At 39.8% G+C, this 15976-nt stretch overlaps 1 protein-coding gene across 4 annotated transcripts; it reads left to right on the plus strand.

Annotated features, from left to right (window-relative positions):
• Window positions 1-6888: 6888 nt before the first annotated feature.
• Window positions 6889-15241, plus strand: LOC116256007 (retinoblastoma-related protein). 4 transcript variants are annotated; one of them, XM_031632120.2, is made up of 22 exons: window positions 6889-7225; window positions 7769-7838; window positions 7918-8044; window positions 8113-8198; window positions 8612-8722; window positions 8846-8950; window positions 9115-9260; window positions 9354-9450; window positions 9544-9590; window positions 9908-10103; window positions 10255-10321; window positions 10420-10599; window positions 10684-10877; window positions 11098-11980; window positions 12524-12680; window positions 12779-12851; window positions 13052-13228; window positions 13356-13475; window positions 13564-13705; window positions 13785-13897; window positions 14615-14730; window positions 14845-15241. In XM_031632120.2, the coding sequence occupies exons 4-22, from the start codon at window positions 8193-8195 to the stop codon at window positions 15002-15004; spliced, it is 3090 nt and encodes a 1029-aa protein (XP_031487980.1). In that variant the 5' UTR covers window positions 6889-7225; window positions 7769-7838; window positions 7918-8044; window positions 8113-8192; the 3' UTR covers window positions 15005-15241. The 4 variants fall into 4 exon arrangements, with proteins under 4 accessions (XP_031487980.1, XP_031487978.1, XP_049934299.1 ...); XM_031632118.2 differs by having other exon boundaries at window positions 7918-8023; XM_050078342.1 differs by having other exon boundaries at window positions 7918-8198.
• The last annotated feature ends 735 nt before the right edge of the window (window positions 15242-15976 follow it).

Consider the following 15976-nt stretch of genomic DNA (forward strand, 5'->3'; position numbering starts at 1 on the left):
CCATGAGTGCACCCATACCTCCACATACCTCCACATGAAGGCTACACATATCATTAACACTCTTAGCTAGCCGTCATAACATTGTGGGTACAACTACCGTTCAATCTCATTCAATTACATTATTGCCTACAGTAATACATATGCAACAGATCACAACATTCACATTCATCAAAATTCACATTTATTAAATACATCAATCACATCTTTCAAAACTTAGCCAAATCACGGAGAGTAATCTCGATCCATGATTGATTCGTAGTTGTCCTATGCAGTTATCATTCTAGGATGCTTTCTAATGCACAATTGGGGTCGAGGAGATACTCGACTCGATACCACATCTCATTTGTCCTAACCAGTTATCATATCTAGCATGCAAATGCAATTGCGTATAACTTTTTAAAACAAAACTATTCACTTAAGTATTCAGTTCTCATGCATACACTCATTCAATCACATTACAATCATTCAATCACATCATAATCCTAGGATCCAACAACCATAGAAACACACATTCACCATTTGACCCCAGGCAGGAATTCACCTAGAATGTCGTCATACCTATCGCGCATCCACAAAACACCCAAAACGCCTCAAGCTTCAAACCACATTGCTCAAGGTCTACTTGACGTGCCCAGTGTACCTGCAAACACAATCAAACGGTAAGTTTTCTACTCATTTCGCTTTCCAATTTATACAAATCTGAAAATACAATCACTAAGGCATGTCATCACCTCGAGAGGGTGTCAACAGGTAGTATCGACCCACAAAGCCCTCCAAAAGGCCTCTACCCAACTCTTTGAGGTTATCTCCAAATGGTTTAAGCTTTGCGCTTCCGATTTGAACCGATCACTAATCCGTTTCTCCCTTGATTCCTTAGTTGAGGCATGTTTCCAACATACACACTTTTTCCCAACCAACATGTACTACGCACGTCAACAATGGCGTGTGCCATGAGTTTACAACGATGGCCCTACACCTTCTCCACAATGTCAAATCTCTGACATGCTCCTTAATTGCTTCGAAAATCAACCCATCATGCTTATAAGATCATTGTAGACATGGATCATCGTCCCTCCAAATTATCCCTATACCTTCCCCAAAATAGTAACGTTGCTAACATGCATTCTAATTCATCAAATCTTGAAATTAGCATGCTCCCTTAATAATTATACATGCTCCAACAACAAATATTTGAAAATTTTGGCTTGATTAAGCCTTGCTCACTCCAAATTTAGAGTCTTAGCTGTTGCAGTCCTCCCGACAGGCACCTCACGAGTTCGATTGATCCCCAAACAGCAAAAAACGTGCAATGCTGCACCACCAATGCTGTTTAGTCACTATTATGGGGGGGGGGGGGGGGAATGCGTCCCCAACTACAATCCAATCCAATAGCAATAAATGGGGTAAGATTTAGCAAAAGAGATTTCAAAATAAGGGTCTGCCACTAGAAAAAGGCGGCCAGTCGTGAGAAGGAGGTTTGTTTGAGGGTGAGAGACGTTGTGAGAGTGCACGAGTGGATGGGAGTGGGAAAGAGGCTACGCACGTGAGGGAGACAGTGACAGAGGGGAAACCAAGGGTTCAGATGAGGGAGAAAGCTAGAGTAGGTGCGAATGAGAGAGAGCATGCAAACAAGGAGAGAGATGCGAGCAGGGAGAGAGAGTGTGCAAGGAGCGTGAAAGAAAGAGGGGGACTCGATAGAAAAATTGAGATAGAGGGAGAGACAAACAGAGAGGGCGAGAGAGAGCACGAGAGTGGCAGAAGAGGGAGATAGCACGAGAGAGAGTGCGCAGGAGGGAACCTGTGCGAGGGGGAAAGGGCATGGGCAGAGGGTGAGAGTGCTGCGAAGGGGGAAAAAGGAGAAGAAAGAAGAAGGAAGAAGGAAGAAGCAGACCTTTGTTGCCGCCGCCGTCGTCCTCTTCGCCGTCTTGCACCACCCCCGTCTTCTTCTTCTTCTTTGTGCTAGCACGAGAGGCAACGAAGGGGGAACCAGGAGGAAGATGAGGGAGAAGAGGTAAAGACGAGCGAGAAGAGCCCTCCCATTGGGCTCTCACGCAACAGGTTTTGGGTCTGGGTCTGGAACCACTATAGCCCAATCTGAACTAAAAATAAAACGAGCGTTACAACAATAATACTTAAAATTTTTATAATAGAATGTACTTCAAATTTCAGTCAGCTCTGAGTAGAAGTGGGCATGTAGCCGGGCCCGGTCAGACCGGCCTGATTTGCAGTGGGGCTTATGCTGGCTCAAGAGCCATTTGGCAGCTTGGGCTCGTGCCTGGCCAATTTCAACTGGGCACAGGTCTGGCCTAGTTCAGCTCGAATCTGGTCAAGCCCTATTCTATTTTAATTAAAAAAAAAAAGAAAATATGTGTATTATATATACAAAATATATAAATATGGGCCCGTCCCACCCTTAACCCTTAGCTCCCACTTTTGTTAAAAACCAGACCTGAGTTTGAGGCTTTCTCTACGACCAAGGTTCATAATAGGCTCCCAACGCCTGCACTGGCCATGATTTCTCTAGGTGAACAACAACGTCATCGAGCCATTGGTTAATGGGTGCATGCACAACTTTGTGTGCAAATTCTTTGATTTCCTTGGTGAACATGCTAAAAACAAGTTTGAACACTAGCCTTCCCTGTGTTTTCTTTGGTATATATGCTGAATCCATGTTATTCAGGAATATAAATGTGTATATTATCCAATATCTCGAGTTTATATATATATTTTTAGCAACCTAATGTTCTTTTTGCTCCTGCCTTAAAAGATAACCACTTTTGCTGAAGTTAATAGTGCAAAAAATTGTAAGAAGAGCAACTAGGACATTGACGATAGTTCCTGCGGCTGTTAAAGGAATTCACAAAGATCCATAGGAAGAAGAAATCACATCATGACTGATGGACAACATCCAAATTAGATTGTAAATTCTTGGGAAGAAGGCAATGTCGTAGACGTGGAACTCAATTACATGATGCTTCCTCAGTTCGTTCCAATAGGGAACTCTGTACCACTCTTACAATATTGGATGAATCATCCTCTTATAGAGAAAATGCTGTTGGAAACATTCATAGCATGATGATCCAATCCAAGGTTCGCATTATTAAATTGATCTGAAGTATTCTCTGGCTTGCCCAATATCAAGAGAACCTTGCTCCTTTAATAAAGAAGCCTTTGAGAAGCTAGGATGGGTTTATGCCATGGATGAAGAAGTCAAAGCTATTCACGCCAATAACACATGGGATCTCGTTCCTACCACTAGAAGCATGCATATTATGGGCAAAAAAAATGGTTTTTAAAATAAAATTAACGAGTGATGGTTCACTGGAATGACCTAAAACACACACTTTCTACTAAGGGGTTCAATCAAATTTTCTTGAAACGTTTTCCCCTGGTGGTAAACTAGTTACCATCGGAATTGTTTTATATATGTTCTTCGCCATCAAATGGAAAGTAGATAACTGGACATGAAAAATGCCTTTTTATATGGCTAATTACAAGAGTATTTTTTTTTTAAATCTAGTCCAACCTCCTAGTTTCAAAGTTCCACTTAACCCAAATCATGTATGCAAGCTCAGTCGAACACTTTATGGTTTCAAGCATGCTCCATGATCTTGGTAAGACCAGGTTCTAAAGTTTTTTGCTTTCCTTGGTTTCTTTGTCTGCGTTGAAGAACCCTCATTATTTATGATATGTAGAAATTATCAAAGGACTTTCCTTCTCCTATCATATGTTGTTGTTCCTATCAAAGATAATACAATTTTGATACAAAAGTTCATTCGACAAGTTAGTGCTGAATTTTCCATGAAAGATCTAAGCTTCTCACATTACTTTTTAGGTAGTCGTTCCAAATTCGTATCATTTTATCCTAATTCAGTCGGCAGAATTAGTATGCATATGAGTTGCTTGATAAAGCAAATTTGTTGAATGCCAAATCGGTTCTGACCCCCATCATGTCAAACTCAAGGTCATTTACATCTCAAATCGATGCCATGATTGATCCTACTATTTATGTGGTGAAGTCGTGTAGGAGCATTGTTGTAATGATTGACAACGACACAACTAGATATTCTTTATAGTCTCTGATATTTTGGGGAGAGTTGAGAGATAGAGAAAGAGAGAGAAGGAGAACACACACAGATTACTTGGTTCAGCTCTTTGGCCTACATCTACCGGTGGAATGGCAACACTAGTTTCTTTATTATTTTTTCTTTTTGGAACAAGAAACATTGCCTTTCTACTTGAGCCTTTTAATAGCCAATACAAGAAAAGATACTCAAAATAGTTTTAACCTTGGATGGGCTTCAACGTTTTCTTCCAACATTCAAGTGATTTGGTGGTTAAGTTGTGGATAGTATCATAGTGCTATTAGAGGTGCGGTATGTATTAGAATTGAAAATGGGTGGATGTCAAAAGAAAGGAAAGCTTTTCCTCTGCACTATCATGAGGCAAAAGGCTCGCCTCCCATCTGTCCCAAAACAGCACCATGCACATTCCTCTGCCTTTAGTAGTTGGTCATTCAATTCCTCTCCTTTTTCAGCATAAAATATGTCTGCCTTAATGCATATCAATGTCATATATCTATACAGTTCTTAGTTCCCTAGGCCCACAACCTTCCCTGAATTATTATGTCACCAACCCGACTATTCCTCTGATATCAGCAAATGATACCCATTCGTATGATGTCATATGCTAATGTCCCTTTAAGAATTTGTGGAAAAAATATATTAGTGTTGTCAATACTAATTTGATTAGCATGAGACTAAATTGCGAGCAACTTATAAATACTTCTTAGTTTTTAAGTATGTGGAAACATTCCTCTGGATTTTTTAAGTGATCCATCAAGGTTGAGTAGTTTATTCAACCTGGCTTAACTTTCAGCTTTATGGTCAAGAAGGTGCATTTCATTTGAATTAATGATATGTTAAACATCCATAATGACCTACAAGTAGCTACTCCTTTTGATTCCCAAACCCATTGAAATTCCAGTTTTTTAGTTCATAATTTATGGTGTGTTTGGTGGCACTTCAAAACTAGGTTTTGGATGGATGCAAAACCTGTTTTTGCCTTCAAAACCAGGCTTTTAAAGTGTTTGGGTGCCAACAAAACTGGATTTTGAAGAAAGCCCAGTTTTGACAAGACCTGGTTTTTGTAAAAGGGAGCGAGAAACCAGGTCCCCTTTAGGTTATTCAAACACTAGGTTTTGGATGTGCCACCCAAACAAAAAACAAAGTTTCAAAAATTTATCATAAAACTGGGTTAGAGGAGGGTGTCATCCAAACACCCTCTTAGCCTTTTCAATTTCATGACTAGCCTAAACATGGGAGCCAGTAAGACTGTCATTCCAAGCACTACAAGCCATATATCCACAATCTGTATGAGAGATCCATATGTGGGAAAACCTGATTTGGATTTTGAATGAGATATGGAGGAAAGAATAATCACAAGCTTATTATGATCGACAGATAGGATTTTGAACTCACTTCAACTTGAGGTGGGAGTTTAGTTAGAGATCGGATTTTGAACTCACTTCAACTTGAGGTGGGAGTTTAGTTAGAGATCCAAATCTTGGGCAGGTCCAGGTTTCTCTGTGCAAGTCATCTCGAGAGACTAAGAGGTTGTTTGACAGCAGGAACACTTTGTGAGTGTGTCATGAAACTGCCTCAAAGATTGAAGTAGATTAAATGAACAATAGAACTATTATTTTATGAACCTGTCTAATCTTCAGGCAAATTCATTGGACAGTTATAAAGTGTCCCTGCTACCAAACAACCTCGAAGGGTCTGACCCACACCTATAATTTCAAATAGAAGCTCCCTTATGCTATTCATAGTGTGAGAGTCCAAGTGCATAGTTCCCTTTTTTAAGCAAAATGAAATTTTATTAAGGCTGATGAGTGCTCAAGGAACTTAAAAATAAGAAAAGGAGCCTTGGTGGGATCCAAAAGGTTTTGATAGATGAGCACCAGGGCAAAGAAGTTGGCTAATGATCAGATATGAGCTCATACGATATAATTTGCATCAGGAAAGCCGTAGATGGCAAATTTGTGATTTGGACTCAGATCGACTGAAGACTGGTCAATACTGTTGACTCGATGACTCAGATGGGTTAAATCATAAAATTTCAATAAATAACTAAAGAATGTAATCTAACAGGATTTCAAGTTCGAGTTTGTGATATTTCACAATTAAAAAATAACAAACTTCGATGTTTAACAACAAAAAAGAGCATGGAATTAGTTAAAGATCCTAGTTGACTCCTAACTCCTGACCTAATAAATAGACGATGTAAATTGTGACTCGCAACTCGGATCAATGAATTTGTCAACTATAGTGAAAACTATTGCAAAACGATTGAGTTTAATTTCCTTTCGCAGCATATAGCCTTTTATGTCTCAGTGATCTTCGCGGATTCTGTTCAGTATATACAGAATGATAATTTCATCCTCGTAAACTACCGTTTCTAGATTGAAAACTTTGGAAGTTGAAAACCTTTGTTTCAAAATCACTTTTTTCGATGTGATCTTCGGGTCCAAAAAATGGTATTAGGATAAATATAAAATCATATCTTAAGCACAAATATACAATAATATCTTTCGTTGTCTATATCATTTTTGGTAAGCTAAAAGACGTCAAAAATTTCATTTTAAGGTTCATAGATGATACCAGTTATTATACATTGTAAAACATCTGTCGTGTATTCATTTGGCTTTAAGTTTTTACTATAAGAATTACATCCACATAAGTCGTTTGGTAAAATATAGCAATAACATATGAGTTTCAATGAGAACTTTCCTAACAATAAGTGGCAGACTCAGTCTTGGCGAAAGACGACTCCTACTGCAGTCTTCTGTGCAGTTATCTAACCAGGATAAAGAATATTAATCAGAACTGGCCACACCACGAGGTCACCACCAGGCTGCGAGGCGAGACCCGCGAGCCTGCGAAATGTTTGGGGGGCTGGGAGTTTGAGACTCTCAGAGAGCCCGTTTGAGTTTCCCCCCAACAAGAAATCCCCAACTTTCCGAGTGTTGGGTCTGTCGGCATCTACAGCTCTGCTCTCTCTCACCTCTGCGAGTCTGCAATCTGCAGTGCTTTTCCTTGCCATCGCCCATTGGGCATCAACTCGCCCAACGCCCATTGCAGTAGGCCGTTGCAGCGCACTGGCACCGCCAACAGTGGCTGTCATCGCCGTTTCTTCCTGTTGCATTGGCCGCCGGTTCTCAACTGTAAGTTATTCTCCTTCTAATTTTCTTCTTGAATGTTTATTTTTAAGAGACACAGGCTAGCCTGCTAGGGCACCGACGCCACCGAGTAAGTTTCTCTCTCTCTCTATGTCAAGTTTCTCTCTCTCTCTGATCACTTTTTCTTTTGTTCGTACTTTGATTTGGGCGTCTGATTTGGGGTTTTATTTAGCCTCTTTTGATTGTTGTTTGACCGTTTGGAGTTTTATAATTTAGATTGCTAGTTACTGCCAGTCTCTGGACGTTCTGATTTGCCCCTTCTAGTGCTGATTTGGGGTTTTATTTAGCCACTGGTTGATGTCTAAATGCTGATGTTATAATGTTGATGTAACCCTGTTCGGCTGTTCCTTTTCAGTTTTCATATTTCCTAAAGGCATGCTATAATGTTCATGTAACCCTGTTCGTTCGGCTGTTCCTTTTCAGTTTTCAGGATTAGGTGGATCAAACCCCATATCTTCTGCCAGTCTCATCTAATAATCTCTATTGTGATATGACAGACAATTCAATATTTTTTGTACATCTTTCTAGGTATATCAGAAGACTTTGTAGTGGTGCACTTTTTCTGGCGAAAGGCTGCCAGCGACGGGAACCCTCAGCGGTGAGTCTTTTCCTCCTCCACCTCCTCCTTCTCCTCCTTGTTTTTGATTTCGCTTATTTGTGTGGTTTGGTTCCGTTAGGAGTTATTACGGATGTGCACTCTCAAAAACTCTGTCGAGATTTCGGAGTGGAGAAGAAAGTAAAGTTGCGCCAAGCAACCTATAATTTCAAGAAACAGTCCAGACGGTTGGGGCGGCACTGAAGGATGTAGTGTTTAACTTTATCATAAAATGATCCAACTGCAGATTTCCTGATAGACGTATTTGCTCATGCAGGATTCAAAAGATCAGCTAATTCTCATCCATCCAACATAACAAATTTCTTTGGCCTTTCCTGTCAGAACTGAGACGTTGAGATGAAGGTGAATAATATTTGTTCTCTTTTGGTTGTCAGCTGTTGTCTTTGCTTGTTGGTTATGATTTTACATCTAAGATCACTCTTCTTGTAGCATAATATATTGTCATTCCCTTTCACATTTTACATTCATTTACTGTCTATTTGAAGCATAATAATTTGATGTCATACCATATCCAAAACTTATTTGGTTGTTAAGAAAAATTTGACACCAAGTACAAATAAATAAAATTTTTGCCATCAAACCAATAAATAAATTGTCTAAAATCTTTATCCCATCCCATCAAACATTCAGCAAAAATGGAATGGGTAGCAATTTTTCCTGCTGAAGATCTTCTTGGATCTGTTGTTTCCATGCTTTTCTGCCTTGGTTTTCCTTTCTTTCGTGATCATTGAGGCGGTTAGGGCTTTCGGTGGCAGTGGGGGCGAACGGATGGTAGTATGGAAGACGGCAATCCGTCGGTCTCGTCATCAAGTAATTCGCAGCCAGATGATGCCGCAATGGAGTCTCGGCTCGTCGAATTTTGCAAGGTTCTGTTGTCGTTTCTCTGCCGATTCTTTCTTTTTGTTCCTTTATTTTTTTGCTCCCGTTCAGACAACGCTTTTCTCGACCTGTAAAGTCCGTGGCTTAAGATATGGTTTTGTGTGTTCCAGGTAGGTTTGGCGCTGGACGAGAACATGACAAACCAGGCGGTAGGGTTGTACCGGGAAAGCAAACATCTTCTCTTGCTGAACATGTCTGCTATTGGGAGTGGCAGTGTATAATTTCCCCTTGTTCATTTGATATTCTACAACATGAGTCTCGAAGAAGCATTCCTCTCCTTGTTCTTCACCATTTAATCTTATGTCCGGCAGTTATTGAATTTATTTTTGTGTGATGTGCTCTGTTCCGATCTGTTGACGTCCTTTTGAATTGTTATCAGCTGAAAGAAACAGAAAGATTATGGTTTGCGATCGTCTTGTATACTGTGAAGAGGCTTAGTGGTGCAGATTCATCAGAGACAACTGAAAGCGAACCGAATGATACTGGTTTTAGTTTATACCAGCTGCTGAAAGTTGCTAAACTCAAGTATCTGTCCACTGCATGCTTGTTTCTCAATTTTAAGTGGTTTAATTGTTCTGATACTAGTAACTTATCGGTTTTCACATCTATTAATTCCAGTGTCATTGATTTCTTTAAAGAGATGTCTCAATTTTGTCTCAAAGCTGGCCCTGCTTTAAGCAATCTCTATGGAGCGGATTGGGAGAGAAGGCTACAGGTATTGGTATCAGTAGTGTCCTACTGTTTATTGTTGGGTTTCATTTTTTCTTTCCATTGGCGCCAAATTGGGCTTACCTCATCGATTCTTCAGGCAAAGGAGCTACAAACAAATTTTGTGCACCTGACTGTTGTAAGCAAGTAAGCTTGGATTCTAACCCTTATACTTCTCGGCGCGTATTTATGGGCGTTCCGTACACACGCATGTATGCATGCAGGGAAGAGATGTTGATGGGTGATGTTACCTAGTTTTGACTGTTTAGATTTCTTTTTCCACAATGTGTTTTACGGTAATTGGAATCTTAAGATACTCGTGAACTGCTAGACTCGGCATCGCTCCATTTTGTGCAGACTTCCAAGTCGGGCTATATGTATATCTTAAACGGTTTTACTTAGTATTCCACTTTTTGGATCATGGGGGCTTTAATTTGCTTTTCTTTTTTTTTTTTTTTGCCAAGGTATTACAAACGTGCATACATGGACCTGTTCTTGGCAAGTGGACATGAAAAGAAACCGTCAGAACTTTCAGGCAATCAGGGCCATGTTCCTGATTATCTTCGATTTGGGTGGTTGCTTTTTCTTTCATTGCGTATTCATGCATTTAGCCGATTCAAGGACTTGGTAACATGTGCAAATGGGATCATTTCAATATTGGTAGGTCATCAAAACTTGTATAGCTATATATGTGTTTTTAGACAAATTTTTTTGGGTAACTTTAAGAGAAGCATTATGGGTTAAACTCACTGACACGTCTTTCTCTTGGCATGGTACCTGGTACTTGCTAACATCTGTGACCATATGGCAGGCCATTCTAATCGTTCATGTTCCTGTTCGGTTTAGAAAATTTTCTCTTCAGGATACATTACGCTTTGGTAATCCTCTTCAAGCTTGCTTGAATTTTGTTCTAGGCTTTTCATTTTTTGCTGATTAAAATTGTGAATATGGCCTTACTTTTGGTAAATCCTTGCAGTTAGAAAGTCTGACAAGGGTGTGGATCTTATTGCTTCCCTTTGTAATACTTATCATACCTCAGAGGATGACCTGAAGAAAACTATAGAGAAGGCTAATAATTTGATAGTTGAAATTTTGCACAAAACTCCCTCTCCTGCTTCAGAATGCAATGCAGAGTCCCTTGATGATATTATTCCTGGTATGCTGGATTTTCATATTACTAGTTATTCATAACCAGGTTGATCGTATGCTACAAATTTTTATACGGTCATTTGTTCTTCAGATGGTCTCACCTATTTTCAAGATTTAATGGAGGATCACTTATTATCAACAAGTATGGAAATTCTGGAAAAGGATTATGAGAAAGCAATTCGTGACACTGGTGAGCTAGATGAACGTGTTTTCGTAGATGAGGAGGAGAGTATATTTGGAACTGGAAGTTTATCAGGAGGTGCAGTGAGCATGCCGGGGTCCAAGGTATAATACTTTAAACTAATTTATGCTTTCTGTCTCTAATCCTTGACTGTAAGGGACCATTTGGCAACAATGACACACTGTTACTGTCCCGTGAAGTTGCCTCAGAAAATGACGCAAGTTCATGGGAAAGTAACAATGTGTTACTGTTGCCAAATGATCCCTGTTGTTTTACTGTCTGATTTAGCATTTTCATTTAATCCTTAGATTTGACTTTCTACAGTGCAAGTATGAATCATTCGCCTCACCAACAAAGACTGTAACAAGCCCACCATCACCTCCAAGTTCTCCTCCAGCTTCAATTACACACAATAATTTAGGCCTTTCTAGCTCAAAGATGGCACCAACACCTGTAAGCATAACAATGACTACTGCAAAATGGCTTCGGACTGTAATTGGTCCTTTGCCTCCAAAGCCTTCACCAGAGTTGCAACACTTCCTCTCATCCTGCGACAGGGACTTAACTGAGGATGTTATGCATCGAGCTAATATAATCTTGGAGGCCATATTTCCCAGCTCTATTCCTGGAGAGCGGTGTATAGCTGGTAGCCTTCAAACTGCAACCCGGATGGACAGCATATGGGCAGAACAAAGAAGGGCAGAAACTCTAAAATTATATTATAGGGTTCTGGTTGCCATGTGTAGGGCAGAATCTCAGACATTGCACAGTAAAAATTTGACATCATTGCTAACAAATGAGAGGTTTCATAGGTGCATGCTTGCTTGTTCTGCTGAATTGGTTTTGGCAACACACAAAACAGTGACGATGATGTTTCCTGCAGTACTGGAAAGAACTGGAATTACTGCCTTTGACTTGAGCAAGGTGATAGAGAGTTTTGTTAGACATGAAGAAACTCTTCCTCGAGAGTTGAAGCGTCACCTTAATTCTTTAGAAGAACGTCTTTTGGAAAGTTTGGCATGGGAAAGAGGCTCCTCAATGTACAACTCTTTAATTGTTGCAAAACCATCTCTGGGTGCAGAGATAAACCGGCTAGGACTTCTAGCAGAACCGATGCCGTCGCTGGATACAATCGCATTGCAACAGAACATCACCGCTGGAAGTCTGCAATCTCTCCCTGCTCTTCAGAAACATGAAACTTCATCTGGTAGGTGGATATGTTGAGACTGTCTGTTCAACAGTAGTTTCTGTTTAGAACTTGTTTCTGGGCAAAATGCTCTGCAGTTTGTTTTTTCTAGTCTTTATCTTGTTGCCTTGTTGTTATGCCTGTCATTTTGTAGTGTTCTTTGTTCAATGAGATTTTTAGTATCTGTTTTGAATTTTTACTTAACGTTGTTAATGGAAAATTGGAAGCACGACATTTCTTCTAGATAGGGAACCATAATGAGTTGTTCATGTTCCTTTTCCCTACTCATGAGAAATGGAGCTGGTGCAAAATCCAATTTATGCTGTATCATAAGATATGCTTATGGGCTAATATTAGGTTAGTTCTAGTGCAACTCCCCGCATTTCAACCTGCTTTTATTGCCAATTTCTATAGCTCATTGTAAAATTTTGATATCACTTGTCAATCTTCCCCATTGTGAATTCTTATATCCTGCTCATGTATTCTTGTGAGAACATTCAGTAATAAGGTGGGGGAATGATTGCCTGGTCAAGTGATTTCTTCTACCTTTATTTTTTTGAGCAGATAATCATGCTTCAACATCTCCAAAGAAAGTCATCTCAGACCCTGCAGGTGTTTTACTAGAGCGCAATTCTTTCACTTCACCAGTTAAGGAGCACCTGGTGAGCTTTTCCTGTTTCAAATCAAAGTTGCCGCCACCTCTGCAGTCAGCTTTTGCTAGGTATATGTGCTGATTCTTGTTTTCATTCTTAACGTTTCTTCTTAGTCCTTACCGACTTTTTTCTGTTAGTGACCTTGGAAATATGTGCATCTTGACAGTCCAACACGACCAAATCCTGCAGAAGCTGGTGAAACATGTGCTGAGATGGGGATCAATGTTTTCTTCAGAAAGGTTAAAATATCTTCTGCTACTTGATTTTTTCAATTGCAGTAACAAACGTCTTTTTAATTTTCTCCTGTCATATTCAACTGCGCACTTAATAATAAGTCTTTGACTTCTTGCTATAAATTTTCTGCTTCTACGCGTTTACTATAGCATCTAGGCATTTTTGTCTTTTCATCTAATGTACTCAAATGACTGCACAATGACAGGTCCTCAAGTTGGCTGCCATCAGAATCAAGAGCTTGTGTGAAAGATTACAACAACCTAATACTGTAATGGAGAGTGTTTACAGTCTCATAAAGCAGATTCTTGATCATCAGACAGCTTTGTTTTTTAATAGGCATATTGATCAGCTTATTCTTTGCAGCCTTTATGGAGTTTCAAAGGTCTCTGAGAAACTTTTGAAAAGTGTGTTGGCTTCTTTTAGTGGTTCATTACTTTGCGAGTTGGCATTCCATTCTTGTTGAGGATATAATATTGTAATTTCTTTCTAAACTATATTTTCTTTTGCAGATATCAAATTTAAGCTTGACCTTTAAGGAGATTATTTTTAACTACAGAAAGCAACCTCAATGTAAACCTCAGGTCTTCCGTTACGTTTTTGTGGATTGGCCATCAAGTAGTCACAATGGGGTACTGACTATTTCATCTTTAAGTTTACGCCAATGGGCTATTCTCTATAACTAGACTTGCATGTGATAATTTGTGTTGTTTATTGCAGAAAGCAGGGCAGGATCATGTTGATATTATTACGTTCTATAATGAGCTGTTTGTCCCAGCAGTGAAGCCTCTCCTTGTGGAGCTTGGTCCTGCAGGAACTCCCACTAAAACTGCTCGAGCATCAGAAGAAAATAAGACTGATGGTACTCGCCAACACTTGGTAGATACTTCTACAGCATAACTGGTTTGATATTTTACCTCACTATTTGTTCTTGTAAACAGGGCAAGCCCCAGGATCACCTCGAGTGTCATTGTTTCCTAGTCTTCCAGATATGTCCCCTAAGAAAGTATCTGCATCACACAATGTCTATGTGTCTCCTCTGAGATCATCGAAGGCAAGTGCACCAAATCTGGTCATCTGTTTATAGTTCTTTATGAACAGGAAACTAGGAAATCTTAGGTCATTGCTGTGCTAATGCTTATGAGCAGACTGGAGCATGTGTTTTCTGAGTCTGCTTGTCATTAGTACATGAAGTACTAAAGTATGGTTGTGCTTGGCACAATGACCAATTTGGCAAAATAGATTTTTTTTTTGTCAAACTTACATGGTTAGGAATATATTTCTTTCAGAAAGGTGACAAATTATCAAAAAATATCTTAGTACAAACAATTGATAAACAATGTAGTCAGTAATTCAGTTCTTAGTTTACAAGGAAGGAAATTATGCTTCAAGCGTCTTACCTGGATGCTTGGGTGCAATGGCCTTCCCAAGACATCAGTTTTGTTCATCATAGATCATACTACTAGCACTATTAAAATGGTTTTATTGATCAAATTCATAGATATTTTACTATCAGATTGGTCATTCCAAGTTTGATGGAAGAAACTCTGCTGGGCCAAAAGGAATGTGAATTGAACAATTTTTTGTTAGAAATGAATTGAACTTTGGAAAAATATTTTTTGTTTTTTCATTCAACTGTTAGAAGCTGACAGGCGGTCCGATGGCAGTATATGGCTTTTTCACTTTGATTTGTGCTATGAATTATTGGCATTGTTCTTAACAACATTTATAGATTGTTCCTACGTCTTATTGGTTATCCTTCTTGAGGCAGATGGAAACTTTGATATCACACAACTCGAAAAGCTATTATGCCTGTGTAGGTGAGAGTACTCATGCATACCAAAGTCCATCCAAGGATTTGACCGCCATCAACAACCGGTTGAATAGGTAAACGTCATGAGTTATATTGTAGCAAAGTTGGCTTTAAGTGTGCATTTCAAATTGTTATTAATCTGTTTCTTCTCTTCCTTGAAATGCTTCTCACTGTTTCCACTAATTCAGCAATAGGAAAGTTAGTGGTCGGCTCAACTTTGATGGGGCTGGTTTGGTCAGCGATTCCCTTGTTGCGGGTAGTCTATATCCTCAAAACGGCAGCTCTGCTCCTGCTATTGATGCTGCTACTTTGAGTTCACCGTTGAAGCGCAAGCAAACAGATAGGTAGTGCGTGAATCCATCCACCTTGTATTTAATCCCCATTTTCTTGACGTTTTTTCTTTCGTGTGTACATGCTCTGCTAGATGTTGGGGGGTTGAAGGGGAAACTCGGTATATGGAATGGCATTGTCGACCCGCCGTTTCCTCTAACGTGCTACATCCAGCCCCCACACACACAGAGCACTGGCGCTGTTCTTTCCTAACCAGCCTAATTTAATAATATCTTCTGATTGTCTTGCCCTCAACACGAATTTTTGTTGAAGTTCGCTATATATGTCAGTATCCATTGTTGGGACCCTGATTGCATCTGAATTCATTAAGTGCATTATTGAGCACGACGGCCGTGTCCCGTCCCCATAACCAAAGGGAAATTGCGAAGGTCAAATAGGAACTAATGCTGGCTGACATGTTTCGTCATTACTCTGTACCGGAGATTATTCTGTCTAGTTTAATCCGTTACGACGCACGGAAGAACTAAGTAACCGAGGACAAGTGAACTGGTGTTAAGGTGGGGAAGCTCAGCTCCTGCCTGCTCCTAGGCTTTCCTATGATGTTGATCCCGGCTCACAAGATCTTCCTCGTCTCTCTCCCTTTCTGACAAACGGGAGTTTAGTTTGCTGATGTGTAAGCTTGTTAAATGTAAATTGTCTTCTTGAAACATTTGATGGTCCCCGAATTGATAGTTTTATGTTGCAAATGAGCTGTGGTATCGCCATAGTTTTATGCTGCAAATGAGTTGGGTATCGCAGCGGATGAAGCCGGAGTAGTGGAGACGGCATTGAGACTGCGTGTGAAAGCTGCCGATGTTTAAAACCAAATGGTTGGTTAATGATGTGGCTGGAACAATCATGTGCTTATATATGGGTGGTTAATAACGTGCCGCGTATTTTTTTCTCTTCCCAATTTTTTGGCTAAAAATTTATACGAGCAGAAGATTTCCTTCTTCGGAACCACGATATGACATATCTTTCCGCCCCCAG

The sequence above is a fragment of the Nymphaea colorata genome, chromosome 6, assembly GCF_008831285.2.
Source record: "Nymphaea colorata isolate Beijing-Zhang1983 chromosome 6, ASM883128v2, whole genome shotgun sequence".
NCBI lineage: Eukaryota > Viridiplantae > Streptophyta > Magnoliopsida > Nymphaeales > Nymphaeaceae > Nymphaea > Nymphaea colorata.